Raw genomic sequence first — 19,400 nt, 5'->3', positions numbered from 1 at the left:
AGCAAGCATCTGTGTGGTGTTTAGTTGCTGGCTAGGGTTAAACTACAACATACAGATTAATGATAATTTACCAAAAATATTCAGTGGATATAAATAAGAGGATTTTTACTTTCCTTGGCCCTCCTCCTACGTACACTGGACACATAAAATCATGAGGTTACAACTTATGACATGTTAAGTCTTTTTCTTGGGAAGTTGGGTGGTTTATCCTATTATGAACACTTTTCTGGTATTATAGATAGGCATAAAATATAGATGTACATACAGTCATTTCTCCTATCGAATCAGCTGTTGGACAAAACTTTTTATCTGTTACTTTAACTTCGGATTTCCTTTTGCCTTTTTTAGCTTCTCACATCACCTTTGTGTTTCTGGACATTCTTGAGGCTCAAGTGTGTAATTACAGAACAAAAGGCTGCTAGGAAACCTTCCTTTAAAAACCCTCTGCAATCACGGTGATAAAAATATAATCTGAATAATATATTTTCAGTTCTGTAATTCTTCCAGTAATGGCTTTCATAGGGAATAGATAACTTGTTTCCCAATCCTACCAGTTGGCAGGGAGGCTTTTTTTTTTCCTTCTTCCTATTGCTAGAACAAAATTGATGATTATGGTTGTTCATTTTGCTACTTGATTATTTATTTTCACCATCTTTAGAATTCAATTTAAACCGCTCTCCATCAAAAAATGCCCCCATCATGAAACACCTCAACTTGTCTTCCATATGATAGAAGATCATGTGATGGTCTTTCTCGTCTTATCTAAGGTATGTTTTTATTAATGTGCAGAATCATCTGATTTCACCTATCACTTTTTTTCCCCTACTTTCAGTCTGCACTGATTTTGCTCAATTTAACATGTTGCTGTTTATTGATCTTTTTCTCAGGTGATATGAAGTAAATATGTCTGCAATGGATGCTGACTAAAGAGCAACATGCATTCCTGTTCACAAGGTGAATTAGTAGCTGACCTGGAGGACAAATGAGGGAACTGAGTATTTCATATCTGGTGATACTGGCATGGGAAGAATGATGGGGAATCTTAAGAAGATTTCTCTTATCCTGAATTCCATATAACATGTTGAAATATTATTCATCTTTTAACTACTTCTGCAACAGCATTAACTATCACTCAGGACAATGGAACTGTTATATTAATGCACTTAGTGTGTTTTATTCTTTGTGTCGTTCTCTTAACTTCATTGGAGAGCAAAATGTCTTAACAGTTACATACTAAGTCTGTCTCCAAGACACTTAAAGGCCCCTTCATCATTTATTTTCTTTCAGCAGTCCTTTTTTCTCCATATGGAAAAAAAAAAAAAAAAGAAAGAAAAACTGTGTGGCATTTCTTCATGCTTCCACTGATTTTTCATGTTGTCACAATATTAATAATGGTATAGCCATTCCTGTCTGAAGTACTGGTACACAAGCATATTTTCCCTTACCTCCTTTCCTCACTTATCACCAGGTCCCACTGTTGCCATGCTCCCAGTTAGTTATTATAATTACTGACAAAAGCAAACCATAAGTAAACTGTTTTGTTTGACTAACACAGATTGGCCATTGGAGACAGTTGTTCTTCAAAGTTATTTCATCAAAAAGAAATGCAACAGCCTCATAGAGGAGTTAACAGAGAATTGATTTGAAAATATACTTTAATCATAATAAGTTTAATTGTCTTCCATTAGAAAGCCAAACTGAATATAAAACATAGACATCCTTAATAACTCAGGTTTTTGCTTCAGAATCAATGGGACTAAAATAATTCAGGAGTGTTTATCTGAATTACAAAGAAAACAAGGATACACCCTTTAAGCCTTTTTCTTTCCTATCACCAAGCTAGGTAGAGCTGGATGAATGGGAGCAAAAATAGAGTATTGTAACTTGTCAAAAGAGGGTAATTTTTAGAAACCCGACAGATGCCTCTAATGAGAGCATGGCTTCATATCTACTCTATGAAACTTCAAATCCTTCTTCACAAGAGTATAGCTGGCAGAGTATCTGTGAAGAACTGGCACACATCCCCTCGTGTTATTCACTCTCCCCCTGCCGATGTATCTGCGAAGAATGTAACATGGCCCTAACTAATAGAACATTTGAGCATATAAAATTACCATTAGTTAGGATAGTACTACTGGCAGCAGACTGAAGCTTTAAGTGTACCTCTTAATGAAGCTCTTACACATAATTTTGCACATAGTGGAATCAAAAGACATATTTTCATGTTTTTTTTTTATCCTAAATGCAGTTTCTCACACCTACTGTGTAACAAATTGCTTTCCTATTAGAAACATAGTTTTGAAAAGACCAAAACGACTGTTAATGCAAAACAAAAAAGTCATAGCAAAGTAGAAAATGGAGGATTAGCAAAATGCAGCTACCAGCTATTCATTTCAAACATGATCCATTTGCCATTAAAGAGTCACTTTAATTGTCACCTCCTATTTGATAGCTTCAGTAACTGACTTCAAAATAAAACACAATAAAGCACTGTGCCTTGTGCTGTGTCTTTGACACCTAGTGATTTTACAGGATTGACCTGCCCTCCAAACTCAGCCTTGGTAGTAGGCCCATTAACCAATGTGTGTTTTTTAGCAGTAGGTGACATGTCATTTAAAAGCTCAGCACAGTCCTTCAGAACGGTGCACCACCTGAGCCATAATTATAATATAAGTACCTGGATGCGGCCCCTGTGGGAGGGTCATCAAGACTGAAGAAGTCTCAGAGACATTAAAATTAAATAAATAAATGTGCAGTTTTAATGTTCAAGGCTCACCTACACAGGGTGAGTTTTTGTTTCACCTCACAGGGAAACCTACAGTGGAATAATAAAATCTTACAGTTAACAAATTTTTCGTATGTGTTACCATGGGTACAAACAGAAAGAAAACCAAGTTCTATCAGAATAAGGATGGGAAACGATCAAGTAAAAAAAAAGAGGGGGAAAAAACCCGAAACAAAGCCCCCCCAAACAGTTTTGAACCATATGAATCTTTTTGAGATTTGGAGGATGTGAGTGGGCACATGGATTCCAGATGGCATGTGGGAGGATAGAGAGGGGAACGGTTATCCTAGATATGTCCCCTGTTGCTCTAGGCTTGAGGTGTTACAACTTTCCCTTTTCCATTGGAGACACCAAAGGTGCAGAGCAAATGTAATCTTAAAACATTATTTTCCTCCAAGTATTCTCTTGTGCTATCCAGAACAATTAATAATTGTTCAAATAAATGAACAAAAAAACCAAAAAGGTAATGCATCTTGGGTTGCTCTTTTCCTTTCTTTGTGAAAACTGAAATTTTACAGCTAGAGGTCATTTTTAATGACACATCTTTCAGACTGGCTATAAAGGGGCAAATTTGTAAGAGAAGATATACCCCATTCCTGTCTCGTCAGCAATGACGAAGTTTCAGAAATGACTAATGGCTCTCCCAAAGCACTTTGTGCCTTTAGGTGTAGTATGACAGTGGGTTTCATAACCAGAGAACTGGATGATGGCATGTATAGCCCGCTGAAATTAGTTTTCAAGTAGCAACAGCTGCAAAGTGTTTGCAATTATGAGTAATAGTGGCAGTTGGGGCTGTGAGAAGTTCCTGTCAGCCTTAAAAAATTGCTTAAATACAACTACAGGGAATAGTCATAAAGTAATTGTAAATAATAGTGAGACTGTGGAGATCTTGCATCTCCATAATAATTCCAATGATGTATATTTGTGAGGATCTGAAGTCCTCTATGTATATGTGGCACTTTGTTTATAAAAATAAACAGACTGATGTATAATCACCTTTCTAAGTGTGCGGTACAGCCAGCATGTGGCATTCTCTGTCCATAAACCAAGCTTTCATCCTGAAGTTTGTCCATTCCAGTACTGATGACTTCTTGTGGCCAAATACATCTAAATATTCCACTGTTCATTCGCTATTGTTGCAGTACTGTGGGATTTCTGCATGCAAAAGTACCTGTTTGTCTAAAATGCAGTGCAACAAAAGCTTTCTTTTTGCCTTGTAAATTGACCTGAAGTATTTGTTTTTTACTCAATTCATGCTCGCAGTTTTTGTTAAGACTGCAAAATCTCTCTCCCTTGAACATCATTTGGATTCATTAAAGGCTGCAAGAGCTGATGAAGCCTCTGAGTGTTTCACACAAGGCATCTCTGAATTTTTCTTATATAGCTGCATACCATTCACTGCAATGCAGTAAAGCAGCAGTTTCCAGAGCCAATCCTACCATTAAACATTCATTGGAAAGATTTACAGCCCCTTTGTGCCACAAGTATCTTTGTTTTAATTCAGTACCAAAGACTCAAGGTTAACAAAAAAGCCCTTGCTGCTCAAGTAGAACACTGCAATACTCTTCAAAGGAATGCTACAGGAAGAGGACAGAAATTATTAACAGCACTAGCAGATTAAGCTGCTTTGAGGGTTCTTTCCTTGATGTTTACAACTTTATTTCAGCAAATCATTGATGTCTTTATTTTGTAAATAATTCATAAGCAGAATTAATTTAAATTTTTAACCTTCTCAAAGCAAAATTTATATCTGAGTCTCTTCTTCATTCCAGTCAAGTACTTATTATTGCCATTATATCCCTCAGAGGGAAAAATCTTTCCAGTGCCTGCCTTTCTGTTCCAATTCCTCCCTGAGTCCCCATCCCTGTGAAGGTTGCTAAAGGCAAGAACTTCCTTTCTTTTGTAGCAGATAAGTGCTATCTGCCTGACAGTCCCTTCTTCAACTAGCAGACATGTTGCCTCTGATTTTTCAGTATCTTAGTGAGACGCCTTTTCTCTGAGACATGCTTTGTCTTAATAATTGTCCTATTTTTGAATAAAAAAAAAACGTGCATTATTATTCTCACTGAGCTACTGAAAGAAAATAGTTTGAGGGAACACACTAATTAAAAATCTATTAAATATGAATAAGCTCCAGTTACCTTCTCTCTTACGCAAAGAGTGCTATCATACTGCTGCAAGATCAGGGTTTGAAGCCGCTGCTATGGGATACTGACTATTTTAGAAGTATGTTATCAACAAAAAGGAATGCTGGAGGTCAACTTACCCAGTTTTGGCAAAGTTAGTCCAGTACGTCATAACTACTGCACTGAGCATGACATCATTCTTGGAAAAGTTGCAGTTGAACAGTTCTGTGGGACCAATCATAGGAATCCCAAACACATAAGGGACTTCATCACCATGAGCTGAATCAGCCCAGCTGGGTTTCATTTCACTTTGGCAATGGTGATAAAATGCATAGAAATATGTTGGAGATCCATACTGAGCATGCAGGTCAGCAGTAGCAACAGCCGGAGCAACCCACTGGTGGTCTGTAAAAAGAGCAACCAGGGTTTTCCGTCTTGTTTCGGGGTTTTCTTTGTCTGCCCAGTCAGTGTACATGAATTTAATGGTCTCTCGCAGTGTATCTTTCCCTTCTGGATAACCATATAGATTGTCCACAAAATTGGAGACGGAAAAGTCAAAATCGTTGGGGGAAACACCATCTTCATTGTCTACAATACCGTCCACAAATTTTAAACCTTCCCCTTGATTCACGCCCAGCATTATATCATAGTTAAGGAATTCCCCTTGCTCCATGAGAATCTGAGGGTCATCTGGAATCACGTCTCCATCTATCACAGGCCCAAAGGCAATATGGTACGTGGCTGGAGTGATGGTCTGTTGAATGAGTTCTTTGTAATTCTTATTCCGAAGACATTCAACCAAATCAGTGGTATCCAGCATGTCGCAGCCCACTTTATCTGCCAATATCCGAGTGTACTTGGCAGGCTGGTAGTTCACTGCCCAGCTGGACAGGGCTGTTCCACTCTGTATGATTGCCTTTTGGAACAAACCTGCAGGTGCAAATTGTTTAAATGCAAATCCAATTATATATTAAAAAAAAAAAAAAAATTAAAAGCAGCTTTCACTAAGCAAAGAAAGCTTTGATTATACAATAACTAAAGGATGCATATACCTAAATTTCAATTCAATTTCCATAGATTCTACTCACTGCTCCCTTTTTATAGTATCTCTAATAAGCTACTAATTAAAATCTCTCTTGTTCTTGATGGTCACACACATAAAGCATGAAGGTTTCAGGTTACTGTTGCAAGAACAAAACTTATGCTTGTACTGCAGTTTTCTTGCATCTTTAATGGAAATCCCCTGGCTTTAGCACAGTGGTAGTCCTGTAAAAATTTCTTTAAAGGAGTGGCAGCTACAAGCAATTGTATCCTCTTTGCCATGTAAATGACTCTTATAAATGCACTCTTCAGTAGTTTAAAGGTCAAAGGAAAATTACACACTCTCATTTCCTTCACAGAAGCCATGCATCATATAATTTGAAAAAATCTGCTCTGCTGAAATCATTTTAATAGGCTTGACTCTTCTACTCTGACATCATTTTTTCTTTACCATCTTAATTTTTTTTGTGTGTGTGTGTGTGTGTGTGAGTTAACACTGCCAATATGTTGAATTAAAATATATTTACATTTTTTGGAAGAGAGTAAGATGAGAGTCAATAGTTCTTTCTGGTTGTTCTATATGTACTAATATAAAAAGACATGAAAGACCCAGTCTGAAGAGCTTCTTTATGTCACCAAAGCACTGAAAAACAACAGGAACTTACTGGTGAATCTGTCCCATTTGGTTTTTCCTAATAAGATCACTAAAATGGCTTATTTTATACTTAAGCTAAAATGCCTGGGCCTCTTCTGCACGTGGTTTCTACTGTCAAGCTCTTGAAATGTCAAAGACAGCAACAGATACAAAAACATTTAAAGACCTTGAAGCATCTATAGGAAAAACTAACTGTGATCGATATACCTTTGTGATGATTACTTACTTCACACACTACAAAATTTCAATTATGTGATTAGTTAAGTTTTTCATGGTTCCATCTGCTTGATTTTGGCATAGCTTATTCAACAGTTATTCACTGTGCCCTATTTGTGTCAATAGACTAAATTGTCAAGCATAATTCTATGTATTTCCAAATAGGATGTGTTTACCAGCAGTCCTGCTACAATTGCTTGCTAAAGCTCAGCCTTCTGTCATAGATTTCTGTCTGTTTTAATGTGATTGAAGTAGCATGGACTTATAAATATAATAGATATTTATAATAGTAGATAATGTAGATTTATTAGCAGGAATAATTATGGTTCAGTACTGGTGCTGTACATTCTTAGGTTTGTTTTTTTTTTTTTTTTGGGGGGGGGAGTGAAATGTTGAGGGTAGAAATCCCACAGCTCAAACATTTACCAAAATCTTAAGAATTCTGTGTGGGATCACACAGTATTTTTGGAGAGTTAAATACATTTTTAAATAAGGTTAAGTTATGTTATTATTAAGTAAGGAAAGCATCTAAATACATGTTGGAAGTGCAGACAAGAGTGTGTAAAAAATGAAAAAGGTCACTGCCCTTTTCCATTTTAGTTAGGGCAAATTCTTTGATAGAAGAGCCAGTGGAGACTGTTGATAAAGCTAGAAAAAGTATATTGTCTGTGGCATTTGTTGCATGAAATTTCTGCTATAAAAGCATTTAATTTTTCATATAAAAATATTTTATGTTGACTGATACAAATCCAGAATACTAGCTAGTAGGTATTTTACAAAAATTACAGACTTCATGTAATTCTCATTCAGCCTACCTGATATGGCCATTTTTGTTACACTATAATGTTTAAAAAAAATTTGTGCTTTGCTCAGAAAATTGTTACCTTCTGAATAATGAGAGAGTGTCAGGAGACTGACACAGGAAGCTCCTGCCCCCGATCCAAAAATAGTAACTCTTTTTGGGTCTCCTCCGAAAGATCCAATATTTTCTTCAATCCAACGTAAAGCTTGGATTTGGTCAAGCAATCCATAATTGCCTTTTGCAGCTTGGTCCCCAGTACTTAAGAAACCTATAAGGCAAAAAAAGATAATTTTAGTTCACCAGATACAGAGTTAGCTACAGGGTATCCACATATTCACAACACATCTTCCCATCTTTTCATCTTCTGGGCTTTTTTTTTCTTCTTTTTTTTAAAGGTCACAGTCCTAGTTAAATGTCTCCAGTGCAGGCAGTGGACTCATTCTGTTTGCTGTTTGGTTTTGCTTTGTTTTTCCCCACTGCACAGGCCACGTTTGTGAAAAATCTTTTTTTTTTTTTTTTTGAAATAATGATTTCTAATTTGAAATAATTTTATATCAATGCAACAATTGCATTGACTGAAGATTTTAAACATTTGATAATTGTATGTGAGTAAGATACAAAAACTGACGAAATAATTTTTGTGCAAAGAAGTAGTGAGATACCCAGTCTTTCACTGAGAAGGCGGCTTTCTAACACGTTAATTTAAATGCTCCTTACCATGGACCAAAATTGTCCTGAGCTACATAGCTCTTTAAATTACTGTACTTGTGATATGGATTGACATACTCAGATATAGAAAAAAAAAGGATGAATAAAATAGTAAAAGGAACAGGAAAAAGGCCTAGGAAAAAATTACACTCTGATTTCACAGAGGATATTTATTAGGAAAAAAGCAGGTAAATCCTCAGCAATTCAGCCTTTGGCTGGGAAATTTTATTTGAACAAATCAGGTTTTGTCTCTTTCCTTGGAAATTGCAGGGAAAGCTACTATTTTTTGTTCCTGTGCTGTGGTTTTCAGATTTTAGAAAAAAAGCATGACACATTTGCTGCTTGTCTTGTAACCAAGAACGAAATGACCAAAAGGCTAGGACTGAGATTAATTTTGTTTTTCTGAAGCCAGCTAAGGTGAAACATTGCAGTTATCCGTGCTGCCTATCATTCACAATTAAGACCTTGTGTAACGTCCAAATTACCACATCGAGCCATGGACTCACACTCCTCTTTTTAACTCCCCCAGACCTTTTCCTGTCAGACAACTGGAAGCCAGAAGTCTATAGGAATACCTTACAGCATATGAAAGTTTTCAGATGGACATTACTGATTTAGGCACCGCTGACAGCTGCTCATCAAGACAAAACAAAGAAACCACTTGGCTGGTGTTTCCAAGCTAATTATCAGTTCTGACAAATTTGTCAGAAGAGGGCCCCAGGACTCAGGAGATCTGTAGTCCTTTGAAATGAGACAGTCTGTAATCTTGAGCCACCTTAGCCTGCTGTGACAAGACCTTCATGCTCCTAGGAAGGACTGCAAGGGAAGCCTGAGGTGCCTAGGGAAAAAACAGGCCTTGCAGTACCTTTCACCTGCTTTGGCAAAGGGGAACAGATCACTTTGCACTGGCTGTAGTTATTTTTTCAGTGATAGGAAGAATGAAAATTCACAAGGTGGAAGGGATTCACAATATGGAGGAAGCAAAAGAGAAGGAAAGGCAAGAGAAAACAAGAAGAAATTAGATGTGTCGGACATTCACACCTGTATTTCTGTAATGTTTCTATGGTAAAATTCTTATAATGAGATGCAAAATCCAGCCTCAAGGTTTAAAAGCAAGAGCACACAAGGACTTAGCTCTAAATATGGAATGCTACATGGCCTACATTATGGTGGCATAAATTTCTACATGAGTGAATAGAATATATTGCCTTGCACCCAAAACGATTTTTTTCATATTTAATGAGTAATTATTAATAGGTATTTAATGTCAGCAAGTGTCTGATAAGTCCCTGTATTTTTCACAAAAGTTGCTTCAATTGCAGTAATACAAATCATATCCTTATTGCTAAATAGAATTTGATACAGCTTTCTCATAAAAAATTCTCTAATAATGGCAAGCACAGTAATTAGAATAGCAGTAACATCTTCTTTTTTCTCTTCTATACAAATGGGGAACAAACAAACAAACTATTAATCCATAATTGCCTCAATTTTTTTAACAGATCTGTTTTTCTCTTTTTCACATGCCTTTATTATCTTTTTAGGACTGTCAAAGAAAGAATAACCCACTTGCTGGGTTTGTTGCTGCAGCTCACTGCAATGTTCTATAATATTCTATAATTAAGCTTTTATTCAATCAGAACTATGACCTCCCTGGGAGAAAGTGACTGTTGTAACCTTTATAGCAGCATGGTAGAGGCAGAGCCTAAACACATTTTAGCTCTTCTAGCAGCATCAAGCTAAATCTTTGTGATTTTGAATTCTTTCCAAATGTACTAAAAGGTGACTGAGTAAAACTGCAGTCAATTAATATCTGATGTTAGACAAATTAAGATTTTTTGTTTCCACAGTTCTCTGCTGTTTCTTTTTAATTTCAGGAACAAATTTTTTTAATTCAAAAACTAATCATCATGGCAAAATGTCAGCCCCACATGACACAACTGAATTCATAAATCTGTCTTTTCTTGATGAGGATATAGTTTCTTTCATGCTCTGAATACCAGATCAAAATATTTGTTCAAAGCCATTTCAAGAAATTCAGGTAAAGAGCAATTATTTGTCCAGAAATACACAGCATTAAGAGATTTTTTTTTTTTTCTGTGACCACTGTGAAGATTTCAGAACAGTATCTTCATGTGTCACTTGAAAATCCTGAACAAACAGGAATGCAGCTTTTTTTCTGAGATGGGGATTTATACTCTGTGCCTTTTACGTATATGTTTTTAAGTGCAGTTAAGAATATTTCCCATTTTATGGTTTGGCATGATTTGAAGGGTATTCTGTGATCCGAAAATCCTTAGGTTGGGATTTTGATAGAACCTGGAATTTCTTCTCACTAGCCTAATGCAACAGAGGAAGGAATGGCAATAGTTGACTATGGAAAACAGAGGGGTTGGTTTGTTTGTTTGTTTGTTTTCCCCACATAATGATACAGAAAGGCATTAGCAGCAATATCCAGTTCTTGACTTCACAAATCTGTCTTCCATTAAGTAATCATTTGGAAGGGTGACCACATGTCTCTCCCACTGCAAAATTCCATGGACCGCAACAGCTGAAAAAGAGGAATTGGAATGCATCCCATCTGTGTTGAGTGAAATACCCCAAATTGTCTTAGGGTACATTTGCTCCAAACTTATTGTGCCAGAGGGAAAGATGACCACCAGCTGGAATGAGTAGTAACCAGGGAATTAGAGTCTTCTGAAGCAAAGGTCAGCTTGAAAAGAAGGGCAAAAGCAGCATGGCAATTTCTGAAAGTAGAGAGAGGGAGGTGGGAAGAGGGCAGCAGCTGGACATGGTTGGACATTGTGAGAAGTGTCCACCGACATTGCAAACCCCTTCCAGCCTCGACAGAACACCCTCCTGTGGGGTGCCTCCACCCAGCCAGGGGCTGTCCATGTGGGTTGGCACACAGGGACCCCCTCCTTGGTGTGTGTGGGGCCTCGTGGGGTGTTTTTTTCCGGGTGTGAGTCGGTGGGTGGTCAGGAGTGGCCAGAGCTCACCTGATGCTGGAGCAGCCATATGTCCCACATGGAGAACAGGGGAACTTCCACTCCCCCCGTGACGAGGCTGCTGGTGACCCACACAGTCTGGGGGTGGCTCCATGCACACCTAGTTCTGCGCATTTGTGTGGGTGATTAGAACTTTTGGGGATTAGTTATAGAAGGGTGTTTAGAAATTTGCAACAGTTTACTAACCTTTCTTAAGTGTCTAGTACTGTAGTTTATCTTTTGTATTGCTGATATTGATCCTGAAAGTATAGCTCACTGACTGCTGGTTAGGTATATGTCATTAATAAATTAATAAACTGCTTTGATACTGATTTGATTTAAACTACATGAATTGAGCAGCTTTTTCCTATGAGTTTATTCTTTAAAAAAAAAAGTGTTATTTTATAAAAAGAAACATAAAGTATTCTTGATTTGTTTTGCTGTATTACTTGTAATTAATCTTGCATCTCATTTTTTCTATATTCTTTCATAAAGAGAACGTGATGTTTCTTTAAATTGAGGTTTCTGAAGTAACAGTTTTATTTATTTTTCTCTGATTTTATTAAGGGAAGCATTCTAGATGAATGCTTTAGTTTTAACCTACTAGATTAACTACATTCAAGGAGGAAGAAGACTACAAATGGAAATTACTGGGAATTTTTCTTTTCCATAGCCTTTAAAAATGAATGGAATCATAAGCTACATGCTGTCACTTGCACTATTTTGACAATGAAGACACAAAGCTACACACAGAGCTCCTTTAGATCCCACTTACACAAGAGGAAATCCCTAGGTTTATCTTTATAGTTGGTTTTCCCACTATGCCACAGAAATCTTACTGAGAAACTAAACAAACCCCAACAAACTAGTGGTGATATTTCCCCTTTACTACTAAAAAGTTATTTGGGGACCCACAGTGAAAAATAGCAGGGGCCAATATCTATAAAATCCTTCTGTCTAGCTCCAGCCTTGCCTCGTGGCTGGAGGCCACCCCTATGTTAGCATGCCATGCAGACCTGCAAGAGGGAGTCTAGAACAGAATAATTGGGCCTCACGTCCACACTGTGCATATTTCACGTACTGTTTTTTACTACAGCTTAACCCTTGTCCGGTCTCATGGGCTGAATGAATGACCACTGGTGGACATCGTGCATAAGGGGGAGCACATCTTCCAGCTGAGGTTCACCTGGAAGGGTCCAGGCAGTACTTTACGGCAGAACCTCTCCGTAATGTGAAACAATATGCATGGAGCTGGTGACAATACCGAGGTTTTCTGTGAGAAATGCACTCCTGAATTAAAACACTAGTGTGGACATGCTCAGGATCAAAATCATATTCTTCCAACCATGGAATTTCAATTTTCAAGGAGCAGGCTCATGTGCAGCCGCATTTCAGCTGTGGACCTTGTCCAGATATGCGAATAACTAAGTAGGCTGCTTAACAACTATAAAGCATTTCACTTATACTAAATATGATATTGGAATATAATCTATCCTAATACTTAGACAAAAGTATTTTCAACTGAAATTTATGCGGTGATTTGAGGAGAATAGCATCAGTATGTCAAGAAGCAACATCAATCATAACTGACATCTTTGTGTCATGTAGAGCTCCAGATCAAAGGAGATATGGAACGATATACGGATCGCTTAACTTTAAGCCACCTAAAAACTCTGTGTCTGATCTAATATTTTTTGTACTAACCTGACAACTACTAGGGAGAGGCAAAAAACCCCTGCAAAAATAGCTTCAGCTTTTTAGACATCTAGCTTTGGATTGGTTGAATTCCCATCAAAGTAATTTTCTTTCTCTGTAGAAAAGAGACAAATGTAGATGACCAGCTTAGACCTGACACCTACCTTTTAGGCAAATTTAGATGAAATCGGTCCCTACCTAGAGAGTAAAGTAATCTCTAGTACTCATGGCTCCTGTTGCTCAGGATCAATAGACTGGCAAAAGGGCAGGCCCTGCTCTGTCTGCTATTGAGACGAAAATACTGCATGACTCCCCTAACTTCATTCCAGTTTTCCTGGATTTAACCAGTGGAAAGTGAAGAGGAATTTGTTTCCATTTGAGGACATGTTTCATTGCTCTTTTTTTCTCTGAAATAGCTGTGCAGAAAGAAGGAGGTTTTATCTTTCAGGAATTACTAACCTAGCCATTAGCATGAATTCACTTTAAAAAGAGCAGAAAAATAATTAAAATACATACACTTAGGAAAAAATAAAGACAAAGGAAAAAAACCAACCCACCACCATTAACGTAAATACAGTAAATTATGACCTGAGAACTATGGCTTCAGCTTTAGACATAAAATACAATCATCAAGATAACTGCAACCTTGTAGCAATTTGCATTTATTTTATTCCTATGTACTGATTTCTCATTCTTTTTAAATTATTCAAAAACTAAAATACTGTGTCAACTTTCCTTTGCCATTTCCCACACAGTAATACCCAGTATTACATCACTGCAGGAAAAGCCCATTCTTTATCTTCGTATTTTGGCACCTGGGCCTAATCCATATCAAATCAATTTGATGGCTGGCTGAAAGCCTAAATTTCAACTGTGAGTGTTCCTCCATTGCTTTGTGCCTTTTCTTTACTCTCTCTTTCTCTTTCTCTTTCTTTTTTTTTTCTTTTCTTTCTTTCTCTTTTCTGTTTGTTTGCTCCCAAAGCAGTGAAAGCAGGAGACTAGACACTGAGCTACATTTCTGCCTTCGGATATTTTTTCTACTGCTTCCTTACTTATCCCTTCCACATTTGTTAGCAATGACATCTGAATTCTTATATCAACACCAGGAGTAAAGGAAAGCTTGTATAATAAAGGCATGTGTGATGGAAGTAAGTTGCCTGCTCTACATGAAGAGTGGAACAGTGGTAACAGCAATCAAAAACACTTGTACTACGTTATATATTTCAAAACTCTTTACTTCTTTCCTTTAACATTCTCAGTTTAAATACGAGCTTCTGTATGCTCATTTAGTTCTAATATTAAAATTTTCCATTTGATATGCATAGTCTCATGGGTGCAAACATTGTTCTCTGTAGTCCATGCCAGTTTGTAATAGATTATAAGTCATTAGAAACTTGAGGGGAAGCTAGGGAAAGTACAAATGCAATAGATTCCCCTGTTGTGATTTTTTGCAGGTAGGGTACTTCAGTAACTTTTTTCAATAGTAACAAACAAACAAATAAAAAAATATTTCCTTTTCTCAGGGAGTAACATTTTGCACTACTCTAGTAACTCTTAGGACAGGTGTTTTTTTTCTAAATTTATACTGCAGTAGATAGTATAAAATCTTCCAATGAAAACAGACAAGGTTGATTTGGTGTGTGAAAACCAGTATTTTCTTACTGGTTCAAAATAGTGTCAAAATTTACAAATAAAATTTGGTACTGGCAAATTGCACTGACTTTAATATTTAAGTAAGACCACAAAGCAGAAAGTTAACCAGTTATATTTGATTTCTTTTCTTATTTAAGGGGGAAAGATATAAATAATGAAAGATTAAACCTCATTCTATCATACATTTTAGTAGGTATTACAATCAATTTTAAAAGTGCATCTTGAAATGAGGTACACTCTTCACTGCAAATGAAGTACTTTTTCTTCCTCTTCTGCCCTTCACAGCTTTTCTTAAAAACTAATGCCAAACTTAATAAGATATCACAACAAGATATTAATCAACAAGAAATCTGTACAAAATCAAAAAGCTAGTGCATTTTAATCTAATTGTCTCCTCCTTTTTAAGTCTCTGCTCTATTGTCTGGCTTCACATTTCTTTTGTCTTTATGCCTCGACTGCTGCCCAGACTGTATAGCCTGCTGCAATTTGTTTGTTAGACAAAATTCTCACAAAGATTGATTTGTACAGCATCTGATAGGAAATATGACATAAACAATATAAATAAGATACGAGAGACTAGGCTTTGAAGCATAATCATGTCTTTTTTGTTTGCATTTGTGAAATGCCAGAGTAGAGCCTTTTTAAAGCAAAGAGCAAACGGCAAGCATACAGCAAAGCCTTCATATTTTCTAATAGCTTTTGCCTGTACACATCACATTTACCACTGTAAAAGTGTACCTGCTGAACTCAAATGTTAAAGTGTTCAAATGTGAAGTGAAATCCATCGGGGATTACTGAGTACATAGAGACCACAGTTGGTTCAAGAAGTTCCTGAGATATAAATAGTTGGAGGATAGATGAGTATTAGAGGGAATTATCATGTAAGTTTGTCCTATGCTTACCGTTCCCTAACCGTCCCCAAACAGCCCCAACAGTGTTTGGAGACAAGGTGCTTGGCTAGATTATGTTTTGGTTGGAATCGATATAACTGTATACTCCTTTTTGTTTTGACTCTATATGTTACTTTAACAGTACCATGTAAACTTTACTGCAAAGATGGTGGGATATGAGTGATGGTGTCCTTGGCACACATTTAGCAGGAAGAAAACCATTGCTGAATTTTTTCTGCAGCATGAATGGCCCATGCAAAGTTAAGCAAACATCACTGCTGCACAGACTCACTTTGTGCAGAGAGTCTGAGAACAGCTATCTAGTGACTAAGAGAATTGAGAGGACTGTGGAGTGGCCATATATGGGTGTATGCAGAAATAATGTTACACAGATACTTCTTTGTCCTGAAAACAAAACAATAATGCTTTTCCTTTACCTGCAAAACGGTTTGAAATTTGCAGGTGTTACTGTTAAAGCAATTTTTTTAATATTCAGCAACTCAAGCAGTAGTATGCCCTGCTATTTTAAAGTAGTGGTCACAGAAAGAAATTTCTGCCTGCTATGGCTATTTACCCTACCCAGCTCCAGATAACACTCATTTAAATTTTAACTCAAGATATGATAAGTGAAGAGAAAAATGTAGTGAAGACAATTCAGCTTACAGTTTTTATATGAATTAATAGAATTATGTTAAAATATAAAGGACAATGATGTCTTTAATCCAATTTTCTAACTCAGGCTTAAGCAAGAAAGCAGTCTCTTATGATTCTACCTTGATGGATTCTTTCAAATTACTTCTGTTGTGAAGACAAAACCTAAATCTGCTTGTCTAGAAAGAACATCTTATTACCACATGCGGTACAAAAGAATAGGTCAGAGAGAGGGTGAAGTGAGAATACCATTATTTGTTTCTGTATTGCTTCAGTACTGAAATCTGAAGTGTGTTCTTTACAATTCAGGAGAATATCTAGCCTTAAATACATAAAAGCCTTTAGAAAATATCCTGGATAGCATATGTTTATAAGAACACTTGGGGGAAAAGAATGAGAAAAGACAATAAGATGCATTTTAACAAGACTTAAAACCTATTTTTACACACATTTCTAAACAATGAAAAGCTCCTTAGAGAACATAAATTTATCAGAGCGCTAGGGAGGTCAACAAGTTTTCTTCAGTTAAGCCATTATGGTATTCTACAATGAAATAGTTTTAATGAATCCATTTGAATGGATACATGACACCTTAACTGCTTTTAAATTTGCCTTGTTCATTGTAAAATGCTCGGAAACTATTGTGCAATGAGGTTAGGCTAATGAATGTTATCTAAAGCATTAGAGATTGAAGACATTCTCAACATTCAATTCTATTGTCATTATTCATGATGAGTAGCACATAACTCTATATGAAGTGTCACTAAAGAAGCTTTTGCCAATTGTTATGAATGCAGATTTTTTAAAAAATAGTAAATAAAGATGACAGTGACAAACATTGCAGAACACATTCATTGATCTATTGTCTTCTTACTTACTGTTTATCCAAATATTCACAAGTTAAACCTGCCATTACATAAAATAAAACAGCAGGTCCAATAAAAACATTGTTGTTGAATGCATTATGAACAGCCTGATTAAAACCAAACCAAACCAAGCTAAAATCAATCAATTGCTTTAAGAATGTCATTGCCAGGAAAAAAAAAAAAAGAAGTAAGAAAAGAGCTGTGTGGATTGGAGAAAAGACTGACAAATACCTGGTGTACTCAATCAGCCTATGCTTTGAAAATATTCTCTAATCACTGATATAGATCATCAAATCCAAAGGCATTTAACAAGAGAAATGCACTATGAGTACAGAAAAACATTTGAATGAGACACTACTTTTTTGTAGTGTGTTGACCCTGGCCAGCAGCCAAGCACCCACAAAGCTGCTCATACAGTCACCCCCCGCACCAGAGACACACAAGGAGAAAATGCGAAGAACAAATACAAGAAAACTTGTGCGTTGAGATAAAGACAGTCTAATAAGTGAATGAAAGATAAAAAAACAACTGAAGGAAAGGACATCACTTGCCACCTCCCACAGGCAGACCAATGCCTAGCCAGTATCTGAACCACAGCTACTTGGAAGCCAAACCCACCCCACTTCTTCCTCTGATGTTACGTCCTCTGAACATGATGTTATACAGCATGAGATAACCCCTTGGCCAGTTTGGGTCAGGTGTCCCGACTCTTGCTCACCCTCCCAACCTCTTGTCCACCTCCAGCCTACTGGCTTTGAGGTAGAGTGGGAAAAATAAAAAGCCTTGGCCCTGTGCAAGTACTGTTCAGCAATATCCAAAACATTGGTGTGTTATCAACACTGTTTTAGCCGTAAAACCAAAACACAGCATCATATGGGCTGCTCTAAAGAAATTTCACTCCATCCCAGCTAGGCCCAGTACATTATTCCACAGTTGTGGCACAGATGTCCACTTCTAAAGCATCTGGTTGCTTTTTAGAAGTGCCTACTTCATCAAGAAGAGGTGTGATGTATTTCTATGAAAACTGGAAATAGTTTTTAAATTATTATTATAAAATATAGATGAAACCTACATGAAATTAAGACTAAATTAATATACTTTTGATTTTTTTCAACTAAACGATCAATATTATGATGAATAGACAACATTTTTAGCTGGTCATCAATAATAGATAAAACCTAATAGGACACAGAAAAAAAAGTTACATATTTTAACTACAAGCAAAGACATTACGTTTACTCCTACAAACGACAGGAAAGTTAACCTGCATGACATAAATGGCAACCAGCTGTAAAAACAGCAAGGGGATTTTTATCTTTAATTATCACCTTCAAAAGACTGGAATCTTTCAAATAAAAGGGTTATAGGAGATTAGGTGTAATTTTTTCTTGCTGGGAAAAACACCAAGTGACCAAGGAGATAATATTATTGCATTAATGTACTGGTGTCAAAAACCAAGTTCTTACTAGTTGCTGTGTAAATGAGAATTAAGGGCTCACAACATTAAGAAGTTAATTGGGTTATTTCTTGTTTAGCATTTAAAACAAAGTTACCCAACAGTTTTTGTTGTTTTTATATAATGCTAGTTTTAAGAGATATAAAATTGCACTGTAAACCCATAAGTTTCTATTGAACTGTAAAGAAGCTCATCAAAACATAAACTTCTCTACTAGTCAATAGGCTGTTAGTATAATGGTACTATTACCTCTGAAAAAAAGCAGGTGTCCTCTTAAGCCAAATATTCGGTTTAGTATTCAACCAAATTAAAAGTCTCCCCAAGTGGCCCTCCAGTGAATCCTGTTGGCAGTTTAGGAAGTAGTCACCAGCACTGACATATATCTTCTGACTTCCAGTTTTATTTTCCTATGCCATAGTCACCTTTTCTCTAGCAAGAATACTGCTCTTTGCTGTCTTATGTAAGAATTGGAGGCAACTAACAGCACCAAAACTAATCACTTTGTCTCCAGTGAATGAAATTATTAGAAAATGAGATTTTGCATAGAATTAACATTTTGTACACATTAGATAAGGGCCATTAGCATGCCAATCGGAGTGCATTATTCCCATTGCCTACAATCCTTTTCACTCAACTTGTTTGACCTGAAACATTAATTAGAACATGCCCACTACCTCCAACGGAATATAATTCTTGGAATTGTATGTTTCTGTAAATAAATAAACTAAATAACTAAATAACTAAAATAACACTGTTTATGTTATCTAATAAACATAGCAGAGCGACCTTGATTCTGTGAATTCAGTGAAGTCAAGGCAGATGCATACTGATGCAACAGATACCCTACAGGTAACATCCAGCTCATAGAG

The 19,400-nt window shown here is 36.6% G+C and overlaps 1 protein-coding gene across 2 annotated transcripts in view; it reads right to left on the bottom strand.

Moving 5' to 3' along the window:
* NLGN4X (neuroligin 4 X-linked) overlaps positions 1 to 19,400 on the bottom strand; it is a 141,613-nt gene that overhangs the window by 7,215 nt on the left and 114,998 nt on the right. For both annotated transcript variants that reach the window (XM_075133685.1, XM_075133693.1), the window contains 2 exons: positions 7,708 to 7,893; positions 5,052 to 5,841 (listed from right to left, as the gene is read on the bottom strand). In XM_075133685.1, coding sequence (XP_074989786.1) covers positions 5,052 to 5,841; positions 7,708 to 7,893 — 976 coding nt within the window. The remainder of the gene's footprint in view (positions 1 to 5,051; positions 5,842 to 7,707; positions 7,894 to 19,400) is intronic.

This window comes from Calonectris borealis, chromosome 1 (assembly GCF_964195595.1).
Source record: "Calonectris borealis chromosome 1, bCalBor7.hap1.2, whole genome shotgun sequence".
NCBI lineage: Eukaryota > Metazoa > Chordata > Aves > Procellariiformes > Procellariidae > Calonectris > Calonectris borealis.
The sequence above is the reverse complement of the archived record's forward strand: the minus strand, read 5'-3'. Positions and strand labels throughout refer to the sequence as shown.